This window comes from Dendrobates tinctorius, unplaced genomic scaffold (genome assembly GCF_039654945.1).
Source record: "Dendrobates tinctorius isolate UK_male_01 unplaced genomic scaffold, ASM3965494v1 ptg000006l, whole genome shotgun sequence".
In the NCBI taxonomy this organism is placed as follows: Eukaryota; Metazoa; Chordata; class Amphibia; order Anura; family Dendrobatidae; genus Dendrobates; species Dendrobates tinctorius.
Genome location: NW_027361674.1, coordinates 12,900,524 through 12,914,214, shown reverse-complemented (window position 1 = coordinate 12,914,214; position 13,691 = coordinate 12,900,524). Strand labels below are relative to the sequence as shown.

The following is a 13,691-nucleotide window of genomic DNA, read 5'->3' as shown; positions in this document are numbered from 1 at the left end:
CTTTTTCCCCCAGTATGTAGATAGGGGCAAAATGGTTTGGTGAATTGGAACACGCAGGGTTAAAATTTCGCCTCACAACATAGCTTAGGACTCTCTCGGGGTCCAGACGTGTCACTGTGCCAAATTTTGTGGCTGTAGCTGCGACGATGCGGATGCCTATCCCGGACATACACATACACACATACATACATACACACTTTGAGCTTTATATATTAGATATATATATATATATATATATATATATATATATATATATATATACACAGTATATATAGATAGATATACATGTCATTGAGACACATGTGTGTGTATATATATATATATATATTTCATAGAGTTCTACATAGCATAAAAGCTGCTAAATCAATTGCCAGCTTCGGTAAAGTCATTACAGAACCCGACATGATACAGTATGACACATGATTTACATATAGAAAACCATGTCATATCAAAATGATTATGTATGTCAATGTTTACTAAATGTATTAGTTTGTGTTAGGAAAAATTTGGAACTCTAGGGGTTAAATTTAAGGCTATAATTGCGGGAAAAAATTGCATGGGCTCCCGCACAATTTTCTCCGCAAGAGGGAAAGCCAGTGAGTGAGGGCAGATATTAATAGCCTACAGAGGGACGATTGTTTTTGGACCCCCCTGGCTAAAAAAATCTGCCCTCAGCAACCCCAGAAAAGGCGCATCTATAAGATGCGCCTTTTCTGGCACTTAGCCTCTCTATTCCCATTGCCTTTAGCGGTGGCTCATGGGTTAATAAGGGGTAATGTCACCTTGCTATTGAAAGGTGACATTAAGCCGGGTTAATAATGGAGAGTTGTCAATAAGACAAAAATACACACACACATTAATTAAAAATTATTATTTTAATGAAATAATTACACCATAATAACCATAGTCCCTCTCTATGCTACTAATATTGGCCCTCACTCACTGGCTTTCCCTCTCTGGTGGAGAAAATACCATTGGAGCCAACGCAATTTTTTTCAACGAACTGACCCCTTAATTTAACACCTTCATGTCCCAAATTTTACACACATACACTAATCTAATTATTAGTCAAAGACATATAAAAAACTAAATGAAATGGTTTACTGTATGTTAAAATTGTTTCTATGTTAACCAAAGTTTTGTGATCTGTATGTCATACAATTGTAATGCCAGGATGCGATTTTCTTGCATCTAATCATTCGTGTGACATCCGTATGGCAAGATTTTCTCGACGGCTTGCAAAATGGACATATAATGGATCCCAATGACAGGTTAAAACACAAACGAAAGAAAAGATATATACACATAGAATACATATATATATATATATATATATATGTATTCTATGTGTATATATATATATATATATATATATATATACACATATGTCATTGAGACAAAATCCGACATGAAATGACACATTTGCTTTCTTGGTACTGACAAAACTCTTCGCCCAAATCACCCCCCTCCTCCCCTTGTCTGGTATGTCTTCTTTTCCTATGTGTTTGCTTCTGCAATATTCACTAATAGAAAAAAGGGAAGTCCAGCTCAAAGAATAAAATCCAAAATTTTCTTTATTCATTTCATTAAAATGCAAGTAAGGCTGCTATGATCGTCATTGCGGTTTTTCATGGGATGACCACGCAGGGAGATTCTAGGTACCCCTTTCTTCCATACTAAATCTCTAAAAATATTATGCATTTTTTTGAACCAGTGTTTCGGAATCCACACTAGGGAATTAGGTAAAATGTAGAGGATAGATGGCATGAGGCATATTTTGATTAGATTTCATCTCCCAAGGAGGGACAATGGTAATTTTCAAAATAAACTTTAGAAGCTGTCTTAGGCTACTTTCACACATCAGTTTTTTGCCGTCAGGCAGGATCCGGCTTTTTTTAGAAAAAACGGATCCGGCATAAATTTTGGAGAACTGTAGAAACGGATCCGGTTTTTTGCTGGATCCGTCTCTGTTCCTGGCGGCTGGCCAATTGGATCTGAGCATGCGCAGACTTAAAAAAACCGGATCCGGTGGCTGGATCCGTCTTTTTCTGGATCCGGCGCATTCCGGCGCCCATAGACTTTCATTGTAGCAAAAAGCTGGAAGCGCCGGATCCGGCGCTTCCGGCTTTTTCGCCGGAGACAAAAAACGTTACAGTAGCCGTTTTTTCCAGACGCCGGAATGAGACAAGTTGCCGGATCCGGCAAAAAAAGGATGAAACGCAATGCCATCCGGCACGATCCGGCGCTAATGCAAGTCAATGGGGAAAAACCGGATCCGGCATTGCATTTTGCCGGATCCGGTTTTACAAAAAAAAGCCGGATCGCGCCTGAAGGCAAAAAACTGATGTGTGAAAGAGGCCTTAGTCTATTATGATTTCATTAAAGTCAATGTCCTAATTTGAAAGGTCTTCTATAATGTCTTCATTTCTAGGTTGTGGTCTATTGTAATGTCTCGTTAGGGTTTGCCTTTATGTGTTTTTTTTATTCTGACTTCTGTGATCTCCGATATGTTGTTGGAGTTTAAACAGAACCTGATCAGGATTTAACCCTCCGAGGTATTAGCAGCACTTTATCAGCCTCCTAATACCATATTTAATAATCCCCGTATGATCACTAATCGCTCCTGCGATATGTTGACGTTTAGTGTCGGTGTGTGGGTCTCTAGTCTAGTCTGGGACTGCTGTCAATCATTCCAACAGTGTGCTGGTGTCACGCCCACAGAGGCATGATTGACATCCCAGCGCATGCACGGAGGAGGAGAAGAGGCACTTTTGTACTTTGCAGTCTGTGAGAGTGTCATCTCCACAGCTTCTAAAAGGATTTCTCAGACCGCAGGTTGAACTTGAAGATTATTTTGCTTTGAGTGCAGAACAACCAAGGTGGCAATTGTGTAAAGTGGTCGAGGATGGATATTTTGTTCCTTTCGTAAAACACTGGTTGTTTTGGAAATAAATGTCAATGAAATGTTAGCATCTGTTCATATTTTTAAGGATCTTTGCTGTAAAAATACTTATTTTTTTTCTTTTTACTCTTCCTGACTGCCAAGATATTGTAGAAGTGCAACTAAATCACTAATGTTGGATATTTCATAGACCTAGTTTTCTGCATAAGGATCAAATGTACAATTGTAAAAATTAGGTAATATTATTATTCTGTTTTATTATAGGTGCTGGAGGAACAGCTGAAAGCTAAGTCTGATGGGATTGAAGAACTGGATGCAAACAAAATGGCAGCAGGAGGGCAAAATGTCTCTAATGAGGGTGTATTGACAACAGAAAATCTATTTAGAAAGCGGGACCAAGTAGCCAGACAGGTGAGGATTTTCATTTTAAAGGCTATGGACACCTTTTGACATGGGGAAAAATGATTTTACGCACAATATTAGTTACCATTGATATTGCATTAAGTTTCAGTTTGCAATTTTCATTCCTTCATTCATTTTCAGAACCCCCTAATATGTAGTTTACATCCTGATCGAATTTTCAGATTTTTCACTTATGGGGAGTGTACCTCACAGTAATATAGGCAGGATGTAAGGTTTGTGTATTTGTATCCAGGGTACTGCTGTCTACATTAGCTTCACATATCAGCACTACTTTTATCCAGCACCTATTTACTTCTAATGTACTTTCTGCCCATTTAATCTACCCTCCATGAGACTGTACATACTTTCTCCCCTCTCCTATGCTGTATTTATAACACCCTCCTTGCTGCTATATCTAAGACTAAAAGGGAGGGGACATCAGATAAAGATGTCACAACAAGCAGGAGTTCTGATAAATTTGTAACCTTTTTGCAGAGATCTCAGCTACATAAAAGACTTAGACTTTCTACAACAGCAAAATGGTAGAATATTTTGAATTAATATTATTTATAAGGTTAATTATCTTTGCAATAAACAATAAAAAATTATGGGAAGATATAAATAGCCTTTAAAACATTCAATTCATTGAATATTACATACATTTTCTTAGTTGACCATTTGCTTCCAAGCACGAAACCTCAGAAAATGGAGAATCAGAAGATGAAAGTAAAACATATTTTTTTAGCTGATGTTCTGGACATATGACCTTGTCTATTCTCATGTCTGATGTGAATTGCAGGTTATAGAGCTGAAGACATCCACTCTCTCAGTGCTAGAGCATTGGAAAAACTGTGATGAAAACTTTAGACAGATGGAGAGAATGACTATCAAACTGCAGTATGTTCTTGACCAAATTTCTGCTCCATCTTCATCAATGGACTGTCTGAATCGGAGGTTAAAGAGGTTACAGGTGTGTATCCGTAAGGATTTGTGCATGATTGTGACGGAGTCAGCTTATGCTGAGTCGTTTTCTCTAGAGTGGACCCTCTGGGTCGTGGCACCCACCCACCTAGGGCGAGCTGACCTTGTGAGGAACCACCCCCTATACAGGGAGTGTCAGGGGCAAGACCAAGGTGGTGAGCCACCACGACAGCTGGGACCAGAAGGCCGGCTCAGGTAGACACTAAGTACGAGTGTCTGACGACAAAGGACATGCAGGAAACAAGACAAGATGTGAATTCAAGGTATCTTCATTAAGGCAAACTCAGGGTAACATTAGGTGCAAAATGTGATAACAGGCAAAACACAGCAAGGTGCGTGCGTGGCACGCCAAGGTCCATGGCATGGTACGTGCCAGGTGGCACGCCTGGGTACAGGCAAGGGCTCAATGGCATCGGACTCCGGACAGCTGGCAACGATCGACATGATCAGGGCATCAGGCTGCGGACATCAGCTCCGGACATCAGGCCGCAGTCGTCAGGCTTTCGATCTCTTGCAGCGATCGGCAGGTTCCGGGCATCCGGCAGGCAAACCAGGGTTCAGGAAAGGAGGCACGATAGATCTCCAGACATGGTGCGTGTTAGGGAACACGCCAAGGTCCAAGGCAAGTTTCCAGGCAGGGTGCGTGCTAGAGGCACACCAGGGTCCAGGGCAAGGTGCGTGTGCAGGGGACACGCCAGGGTTCAAAGTACAAGACATGGTGCGTGTGTAGGGACACGCCAGGGTCAGGGTTCAAGGCAAGGTCCTGCGCGTCCCGAGGGACATGCCAGGGTCAGGGTTCAAGGCAAGGTCCTGCACGTGCCGAGGGACACGCCAGGGTCAGGGTTCAAGGCAAGGTCCTGCGCGTGCCGAGGGACACATCAGGGTCAGGGTTCAAGGCAAGGTCCTGTGCATGCAGAGGGACACGCCAGGGTCAGGGATCAAGGCAAGGTCCTGCACGTGCAGAGGGGCACACCAGGTCAGGTCAGGTTCAAGTCAGGGTGCATGCTAAGAGACACGCCAGGGTTCAGGCTAAGGCAAGGGCCTGCACGTGCTAGGAGGCACGCCGGGTACAGGCTAGGGCCTGTGCGTGCAAGAGAGCACAAGCTAGGGCCTGTGCGTGCAAGAGGGCACGACAGGGTATAGGCTAGTGCCTGTGCGTGCTAGAGGGCACGACTGGGTACATGGCAAGACCTACGCGTACTTTTACAGAAGCACGGGGAGGTATGCCAAGGAGCAGGCTAGGACCTGTGCGTGCTATTAGAGAAGCATGCAAAGCACAGTGCAGAGACAGCATGGGTGCAAGGAAGCACACAGAGCACGGCTGGGGCACTGGCTAGCTGGTCGGGCTGCGGCACAGACAGACGGGAAAGACTCCAGCGAACCCGGCTGAGGCATAACAGGCGACACAGCTGTCACTGGCTGATGGGCACGGCTGAGGCACAAGCAAGCGGGCACAGCTAGGGCGGGCACGGCTGAGGCACAGACAGGAGGCTAGGAAGGCCAGGCGCATGCAAAGGGCACACGAAGAAACAAGGCAAGGCCAAGTACAGAACAAGGAGCGGAACATAGGCAGAAGCACAGAGCCGGGTCAGAGAGAGTATAGGGCTAGCAGCAGAGCGTAGGCCGAAGCCCAGAGCCGGGTCAATGGAGAACCTTGTGACTAGCCATGAAATGTGCTAGAGAGCACCATAGGACAGAGTCTAGCAGCGGAGCGTAGGCCGAAGCCCAGAGCCGGGTCAAGGCAGAACCTTGAGACTAGACATGGAATGTGCTAGCGAGCACAAGAAGACAGAGTAAGGAAAACCAGGCAAAGACAGGGAACATGAGAAGTACTACAAGGCTCAGAATAGCAAAGACCTGACATGGCGAAACAGGCAAGGCAGAGAACATAGGAAGTACTACAAGGCAAAGCATGGCAAGGACAAGACATGGCGAAAACAGGCAAAGGCAGAGAACATAGGAAGTACTACAAGGCAAAGCATGGCAAGGACAAGACATGGCGAAAACAGGCAAAGGCAGAGAACATAGAAAGTACAACAAGTCAAAGCATAACAAGGACAAAACACGGCACGAGAGACAACACAAGACATGGCACGGGACAAGAGGCAGAGTACAAGCACAAAGCGTGTGCAGAGACGCACTACAGGGCAGAGTGCAGGGGCACAGAATACAGAGAGCGACCAAGCAGCCATGCAGGGAAGCAACACGATACTGAGACCCCGACCATAGGAAGGGGCGGTTTGATATAGCACCTGCACTTCCGGGTCAGGACCAGGGAAGGACTTCCGGTTCAGTTCCTCCAGGATCATAGAGAGCATTGCTAGATCAGACTGGGCTGGACCATAGAGAAGGTCACATGATCAGGGGCTCCAGAAACACTGAGAGGTTAGCTGGGTCAGACAGTGCTGGAACATAGGAAAGGTCACATGATCAGGGGCTACAGGAACACAGGGAGGACTGCTGCAGGCAGAGCAGAGACAGCTGGTCACACAGCAACGGCGTGTAGCCATGAGGTAAAACACACATCCGCACTGGCAATGGCAGACAGCCATGAGATGAGGCGCACATGCACACTGCTCCAGGCATCTTGCAGCACAACAGACACGAGGTGCGTGTGCACACTGCTTCCAGGGATCTTGCAGCATAAGACATAACGGGCATGATAGTTCAGTGCACACTGCTCCAGGAGTCATGCAGCATACCAGACATGGCGGGCATGATAGTTTGGTGCGCATGCACACTGCTTCAGGGTTCATGCGGCATAACAGACATGGCGGGCATGACAATGATTATATGCATACCACTATAATACTTCCTAAATCATACCAAAGACTAGCAAAGGATCCACTGGTGAGCCCAGGATCTCACATGAAAATTGACCTCAGAGATCTAGTAGAAGACAACCACAACTGACATTAGAACTAATAATTTACCGCTAGGATCCATTTTGTTTGGCTTGATTCAAACCAATTTGGCCTTATTAATAAGATGTCTTGATCATGAAATTGGTACAGGTTTAAGAAGAAATTAATGGGAGATGTGTACATAAACTGTAGATGGAGGGTGGGCCTAAGGAACTCAAGTCTGTACTAATGTTTGGGCCGGTGGACCTTCAGGTCACTAGCAAATGGTGAATTTTGCATTTGCATTGCAAGAGGTAAATATTAGTTAGTAGTTTACTAGTTTATTCCTTATAATGTCTTGTAGGCCATTCAAGAAGAAACTGAACTTCATGAAGAAAAATGGAGTCAACTGAGAGCTTCTCTGGGCAGCTTGAAATCTCTTTGCGGCCTGTCAGATATGGCGGACATCCTGGAACAGGAGCACAGAGACGTTCAGAGCAGGTCAGTGGTTTCCGGAATTAGATGTGCTTTAGGGGTAAAAATATGTCACAGAAAAATATAAAATAACTAATATAACTATTGGAGGATCTGTCTCCACCGTATAGGTTACTTATACCTGAATTTTTTATTTTTGCAATAACAGGTGGGCTGCCTTAGGAGAGGAACTCACTGAACATCTACAGGCAGCCGGGTCTTTACTACAAGTATGGAAGGATTACACTGGATCTTGTTTGGAACTGGCACCACATATAGAACAAGTGGAACAAAAGTGTGAACAGCTCTTATATGCTAAACTCTCTGAAGACAGAGTAAGCGACACCTTAGAACAAAGGATCCAAGATGTAAAAGTAAGTAAAAGTAATAAATACAGAATGAATGGGAGATTTTGAAAAGTATTGTAAATATAAACTTCTAAGAAATCATTCATGTTTTACAATATTTATTGGGCTAGAAATTTTGCAATTCCTAGAGGTGGCAATATGTGAAGTCCACTGTCCAAGGTTTCGCAGTTGCCTTTGTGACTTGCTGCCTAGATGCAAGTCCAAAGTAATGCAGAAAGTATTCCAAGCAGTTGCCAAAGGAGCACTATTCATGATTAGAGATTGGGAGCCAGTTCCACACAAAGCAGGAATTACGTCTAGCTGACATTCAGCTTCTTCTGCAGAAGCAACTGCATGTCCTGGAAAGAGTTGGCCACAGGAGACCCTTGGACACCTGCTTGGGAAGGAACTTGATTACAGTGGACTAAGCTATATAATTACTGGGCTGCAGATCGAAGGAAGAAACATAATATGATCCCATTAGTTGTGATACGATTAAAATAATTCAAAGTAACAGGTCTATGATGAGCATCATTAAGAGGACCAGAAAAACATGGCTGCTATGTAACCTTTCCATTGGTCGTCTGGTATTGCCTTGAAGTACTGTTGAAGTGATTGGTTTTGTGTCCAGTACCACTTACTACTTGTGACCGCGTGTAGTGTTGTGCTTGGAGGAAAGTAGCCATAATTGTCTAACCTTGGACTATCCTTTTAAGGGTATGTTTACATGATATTTTTTCAGGTGGTATTCTGCCAGGAACCTGCCTGGAAAAAAAGCCCTAAAAAGTGTAAAAGAAAAAAACAATGAACATAAGCACTGCAATGTAAAATTATCTTGCTGTGCACATGTTCTGTCTTTTGGAACTTCTTTGAGCCACTTAAGGTTTCGAAAACCATCTCTATATATAAAAATGAATGTGTGTGTGTGTGTATCACCAACCAATCACGAAGCATCTTTCATTTCACCAGAGCTGTCCAAAAGAAGCTGAGCTGTGATTGGTTGCTATGACCAACAGTTTTCCCACTTGACAACACCTCAGCAGACACTGACATGGTGGGAGAAATATAGCATCTTCTGGAACATAAGCTCCAGCCATTGTCTGCCCCCCCTGTCATGCAGAGAGCACATGACAGAAATGTATCCCCCCTCCCTGCCCATATCCCCATCACACATCCTCCATCCCGTAGGCACATCTTTCCTCTTAAAGGGATCATTGGTATGGAAGTCAGAGCAAATCCATACAGTGCTTTGGTTTTGACCCCAGGCCTCTCTTAAAGGGATCCCCGGTATGGAAGTTAGGACGGTTCCACTCAGCTCTGTGATTCGACCCCACGGTTCTATTAAAGGGATCATTGGTATGGAATTTAGGGCAAATCCACTCTGCGCTTTGGTACTGACCCCAGGCCCTTCTTAAAGGGATCTCTGGTATGGAAGTCAGGGCAAATCCATCCAGCGCTTTAATTCTGACCCCAGGCCTCTCTTAAAGGGATCCCCGGTATGGAAGTCAGGGCAATTGCCTTCAAATGCTCTGGTACTGACCCCAGGCTCTCTTAAAGGGATCTCCTGTATGGAAGTTAGGGCAAATCCCTCAGCACTCTGATTCTGAGCCCAGGGTTCTATTAAAGGGATCATTGGTATACAAGTCAGGGCAAATCCACTCAGTGCTCTGGTTCTGATCCCAGGCTCTCTTAAAGGGATCTCCTGTATGGAAATCAGGGCAAATCCACTCAGCGCTCTGGTTCTGACCCAAGTCCTCTCTTAACGAGATCCTCGGTACAGAAGTGAGGGAAAATCCACTCTGCCCTTTGGTACTGACCCCAGGCCTCTCTTAAAGGGATCTCCGGTATGGAAGTTAGGGTAAGTCCCTCAGCACTCTGATTCTGACACCAGGCTTCTGTTAAAGGGATCATTGATATGGATGTCAGGGCAAATCCACTCAGCGCTCTCTTTCTGACATCAGGCCTCTCTTAAAGGGATCCCCACTATGGAAGTTAGGACCGTTCCACTCAGCGCTCTGGTTCTGACTCCAGGCTGACGGGATGATGTGGGATATTAGTGGTAGTTGTCCGGTGGCTCTGGCTGATGGGATGATGTGGGATATTATGGGTAGTAGTCCGGTAGCTCTGGCTCACGGGATGATGTGGGATATTAGGGGTAGTAGTCCAGTGGCTCTTGCTGACGGGATGATGTGGGATATTATGGGTAGTAGTCCGGTAGCTCTGGCTCACGGGATGATGTGGGATATTATGGATAGTAGTCCGGTAGCTCTGGCTGACGAGATGATGTGGGATATTAGTGGTAGTTGTCCGGTAGCTCTGGCTGACGGGATGATGTGGGATATTAGAGGTAGTAGTCCGGTAGCTCTGGCTCACGGGATGATGTGGGATATTATGGATAGTAGTCCGGTAGCTCTGGCTGACGAGATGATGTGGGATATTAGTGGTAGTTGTCCGGTAGCTCTGGCTGACGGGATGATGTGGGATATTAGGGGTAGTAGTTCAGTAGCTCTGGCTGACGGGATGATGTGGGATATTAGTGGTAGTAGTCCGGTAGCTCTGGCTGACGAGATGATGTGGGATATTAGTGGTAGTTGTCCGGTGGCTCTGGCTGGTGGGATGATGTGGGATATTATGGGTAGTAGTCCGGTAGCTCTGGCTGACGGGATGATGTGGGATATTAGTGGTAGTAGTCCGGTAGCTCTGGCTGACGAGATGATGTGGGATATTAGTGGTAGTTGTCCGGTGGCTCTGGCTGGTGGGATGATGTGGGATATTATGGGTAGTAGTCCGGTAGCTCTGGCTGACGGGATGATGTGGGATATTAGTGGTAGTTGTCCGGTAGCTCTGGCTGATGGGACGATGTGGGATATTAGTGGTAGTTGTCCGGTAGCTCTGGCTGATGGGACGATGTGGGATATTAGGGGTAGTAGTCCGGTAGCTCTGGCTCACGGGATGATGTGGAATATTATGGATAGTACTCCGGTGGCTCTGGCTGACGGGATGATGTGGGATATTAGTGGTAGTTGTCCGGAGGCTCTGGCTGATGGGACGATGTGGGATATTAGGGGTAGTAGTCCGGTAGCTCTGGCTCATGGGATGATGTGGGATATTAGGGGTAGTTGTCCGGTAGCTCTGGCTGACGGGATGATGTGGGATATTAGAGGTAGTAGTCCGGTAGCTCTGGCTCACGGGATGATGTGGGATATTATGGATAGTAGTCCGGTAGCTCTGGCTGACGAGATGATGTGGGATATTAGTGGTAGTTGTCCGGTAGCTCTGGCTGACGGGATGATGTGGGATATTAGGGGTAGTAGTCCAGTAGCTCTGGCTGACGGGATGATGTGGGATATTAGTGGTAGTAGTCCGGTAGCTGTGGCTGACGAGATGATGTGGGATATTAGTGGTAGTTGTCCGGTGGCTCTGGCTGGTGGGATGATGTGGGATATTATGGGTAGTAGTCCGGTAGCTCTGGCTGACGGGATGATGTGGGATATTAGTGGTAGTAGTCCGGTAGCTCTGGCTGACGAGATGATGTGGGATATTAGTGGTAGTTGTCCGGTGGCTCTGGCTGGTGGGATGATGTGGGATATTATGGGTAGTAGTCCGGTAGCTCTGGCTGACGGGATGATGTGGGATATTAGTGGTAGTTGTCCGGTAGCTCTGGCTGATGGGACGATGTGGGATATTAGTGGTAGTTGTCCGGTAGCTCTGGCTGATGGGACGATGTGGGATATTAGGGGTAGTAGTCCGGTAGCTCTGGCTCACGGGATGATGTGGAATATTATGGATAGTACTCCGGTGGCTCTGGCTGACGGGATGATGTGGGATATTAGTGGTAGTTGTCCGGAGGCTCTGGCTGATGGGACGATGTGGGATATTAGGGGTAGTAGTCCGGTAGCTCTGGCTCATGGGATGATGTGGGATATTATAGTGAATGTGGCTATGCGGAATGGGCGAGGCTATACACTCAGCTTTATATATATTCATTATAATTTGTATAACTAACCGTAGTTACTACGCCCGGGCAGCGCGGGGCTCCTCAGCTAGTGCAGGGTTCCCCAACTCCAGTCCTCAAGGCCCACCAACAGATCATGTTTTCAGGATTTCCTTTGTATTGCACAGGTAAAGCAATTATCACCTGTGCAATACTAAGGAAATCCTGAAAACATGATCTGTTGGTGGGCCTTGAGGACTGGAGTTGGGGAACCCTGCGCTAGTGAATAAATAAAAGTGACCTGTCCATTATGCTGGTGGCTTTTTGTATAGAAATAAAAAAAACTCCAGTGTGAAAGCTGTCGCAAAACACGTCCAAAATGATGCTTCTGGAAAAACTCCAACGGTGTTTTCCTGAAACTTCTTCATGCATCAAAAATTATGCCCATGTCTAAAAGACACAGTGTGCACATACCCTTAAGGGTACCCTATGTGAAAGGTTTTGACCAGAGGAGGTCTGAGTCTGTCACTCTGTACACCACTTGCTTTACTCTCCAAGTAAAGCTGAAGCCGATCAGAGATGATGGGGAAAAGCACTTGCTTCTGACTCTTTGATTTAGTGATCGGTATGAGTCTCAATACTCTGATCCCAACCACTGAAAACTTCTGACGTGTTAAAAAGTTTTTTAAAATGCTAGGTACCCTTATAGCATTGCTTCTAGATTGTGTTTGAGTTGTTGTTGAAGCATAAGATGGAACACTATTCACCTGGTGGTGCGAAAATTAATATGAAGTTACATGCTTGGTTGAAGAGTCTTGACCGAGATGTCTGAAGCGCAAGACTGGACCAGAAGTTTCCATATGACCTAATAATATTGTCACTGGTGCAAACTGATATTTTCGTTGCGATTCACTAGTAATGCTACTGTAGGTGCAGACGACCATATAGTCTGTCATCCGAAAGTTTCGGGATGATTATGCTAATCACACTTTGATCAGAATTAGCGCTAGTTTTTTTATTATTGTCTTTTTGGTATGCAATATTTCAAGCCCAATCTGCTTAAAATTGTAGTTTTTGGAAATTATCGTGATATTCATACAATCATAATTCTAGGTATGAATTCACATGGAAAACTGTGGGTCTTTTTTTCAAAATTTCATGTTAACATCTAGTTGCATCTCCTATCTATTTGCAAGCAGTCAGAAAAGATCATGTACAATCTAGTGGTGCTTATCCCTCAGTCACTTCAAGACTTCATCAAAATATGTGCCCCCCCCCTCCCTCTTCATGGTTGTGTCATTTTAAGTAGGAGCAACCATATTAGTTGCCATGTAAGCCCTGTTGATTTTCTACCATTTATTGACCTGAAATATACCTTAATTATTTTTTAAAAGCCCTATTTTCATTCTATTTTATATGCATTGTTCAGGCTTTGTTTGAAGGTTTTCTGATTTTCTCACATGACGGTAAATATCTTTAGAAGTGGCAGAATAATTACCGACACCCATCCCCTCCGCCGGTCGTGCCCGCTGCTCAGTGGCTGGCGCCCTCTTGTTTACAATCTCATCTAAGCCCAAGCAGCTGGCAGATCTAGACCAGGTCAGCTCAGTCTCAGACATTCGTTTCTCTGAAAGCTTCAATCATCATTTGTAATCTGTGTCCTGTTTTTTTTTTTTTTCTGTGCTCGTCATCTCTGGGTTCTGAAATTAACTCACAGCTGTAATACCCAGATGTCGCACAACTTCAGATATCCATCATGAAAATTAATCTGACTTGGAAGAACAGACTCCTTACTCTCCTGCACAATA

The 13,691-nt window shown here is 45.0% G+C and overlaps 1 protein-coding gene across 5 annotated transcripts in view; it reads left to right on the top strand.

The window, feature by feature from the left end:
* Window positions 1-13,691, top strand: part of SYNE2 (spectrin repeat containing nuclear envelope protein 2) — a 553,640-nt gene that overhangs the window by 463,889 nt on the left and 76,060 nt on the right. For all 5 annotated transcript variants that reach the window (XM_073570820.1, XM_073570828.1, XM_073570812.1 and 2 more), the window contains 4 exons: window positions 3,167-3,313; window positions 4,104-4,274; window positions 7,493-7,629; window positions 7,772-7,976. In XM_073570820.1, coding sequence (XP_073426921.1) covers window positions 3,167-3,313; window positions 4,104-4,274; window positions 7,493-7,629; window positions 7,772-7,976 — 660 coding nt within the window. The remainder of the gene's footprint in view (window positions 1-3,166; window positions 3,314-4,103; window positions 4,275-7,492; window positions 7,630-7,771; window positions 7,977-13,691) is intronic.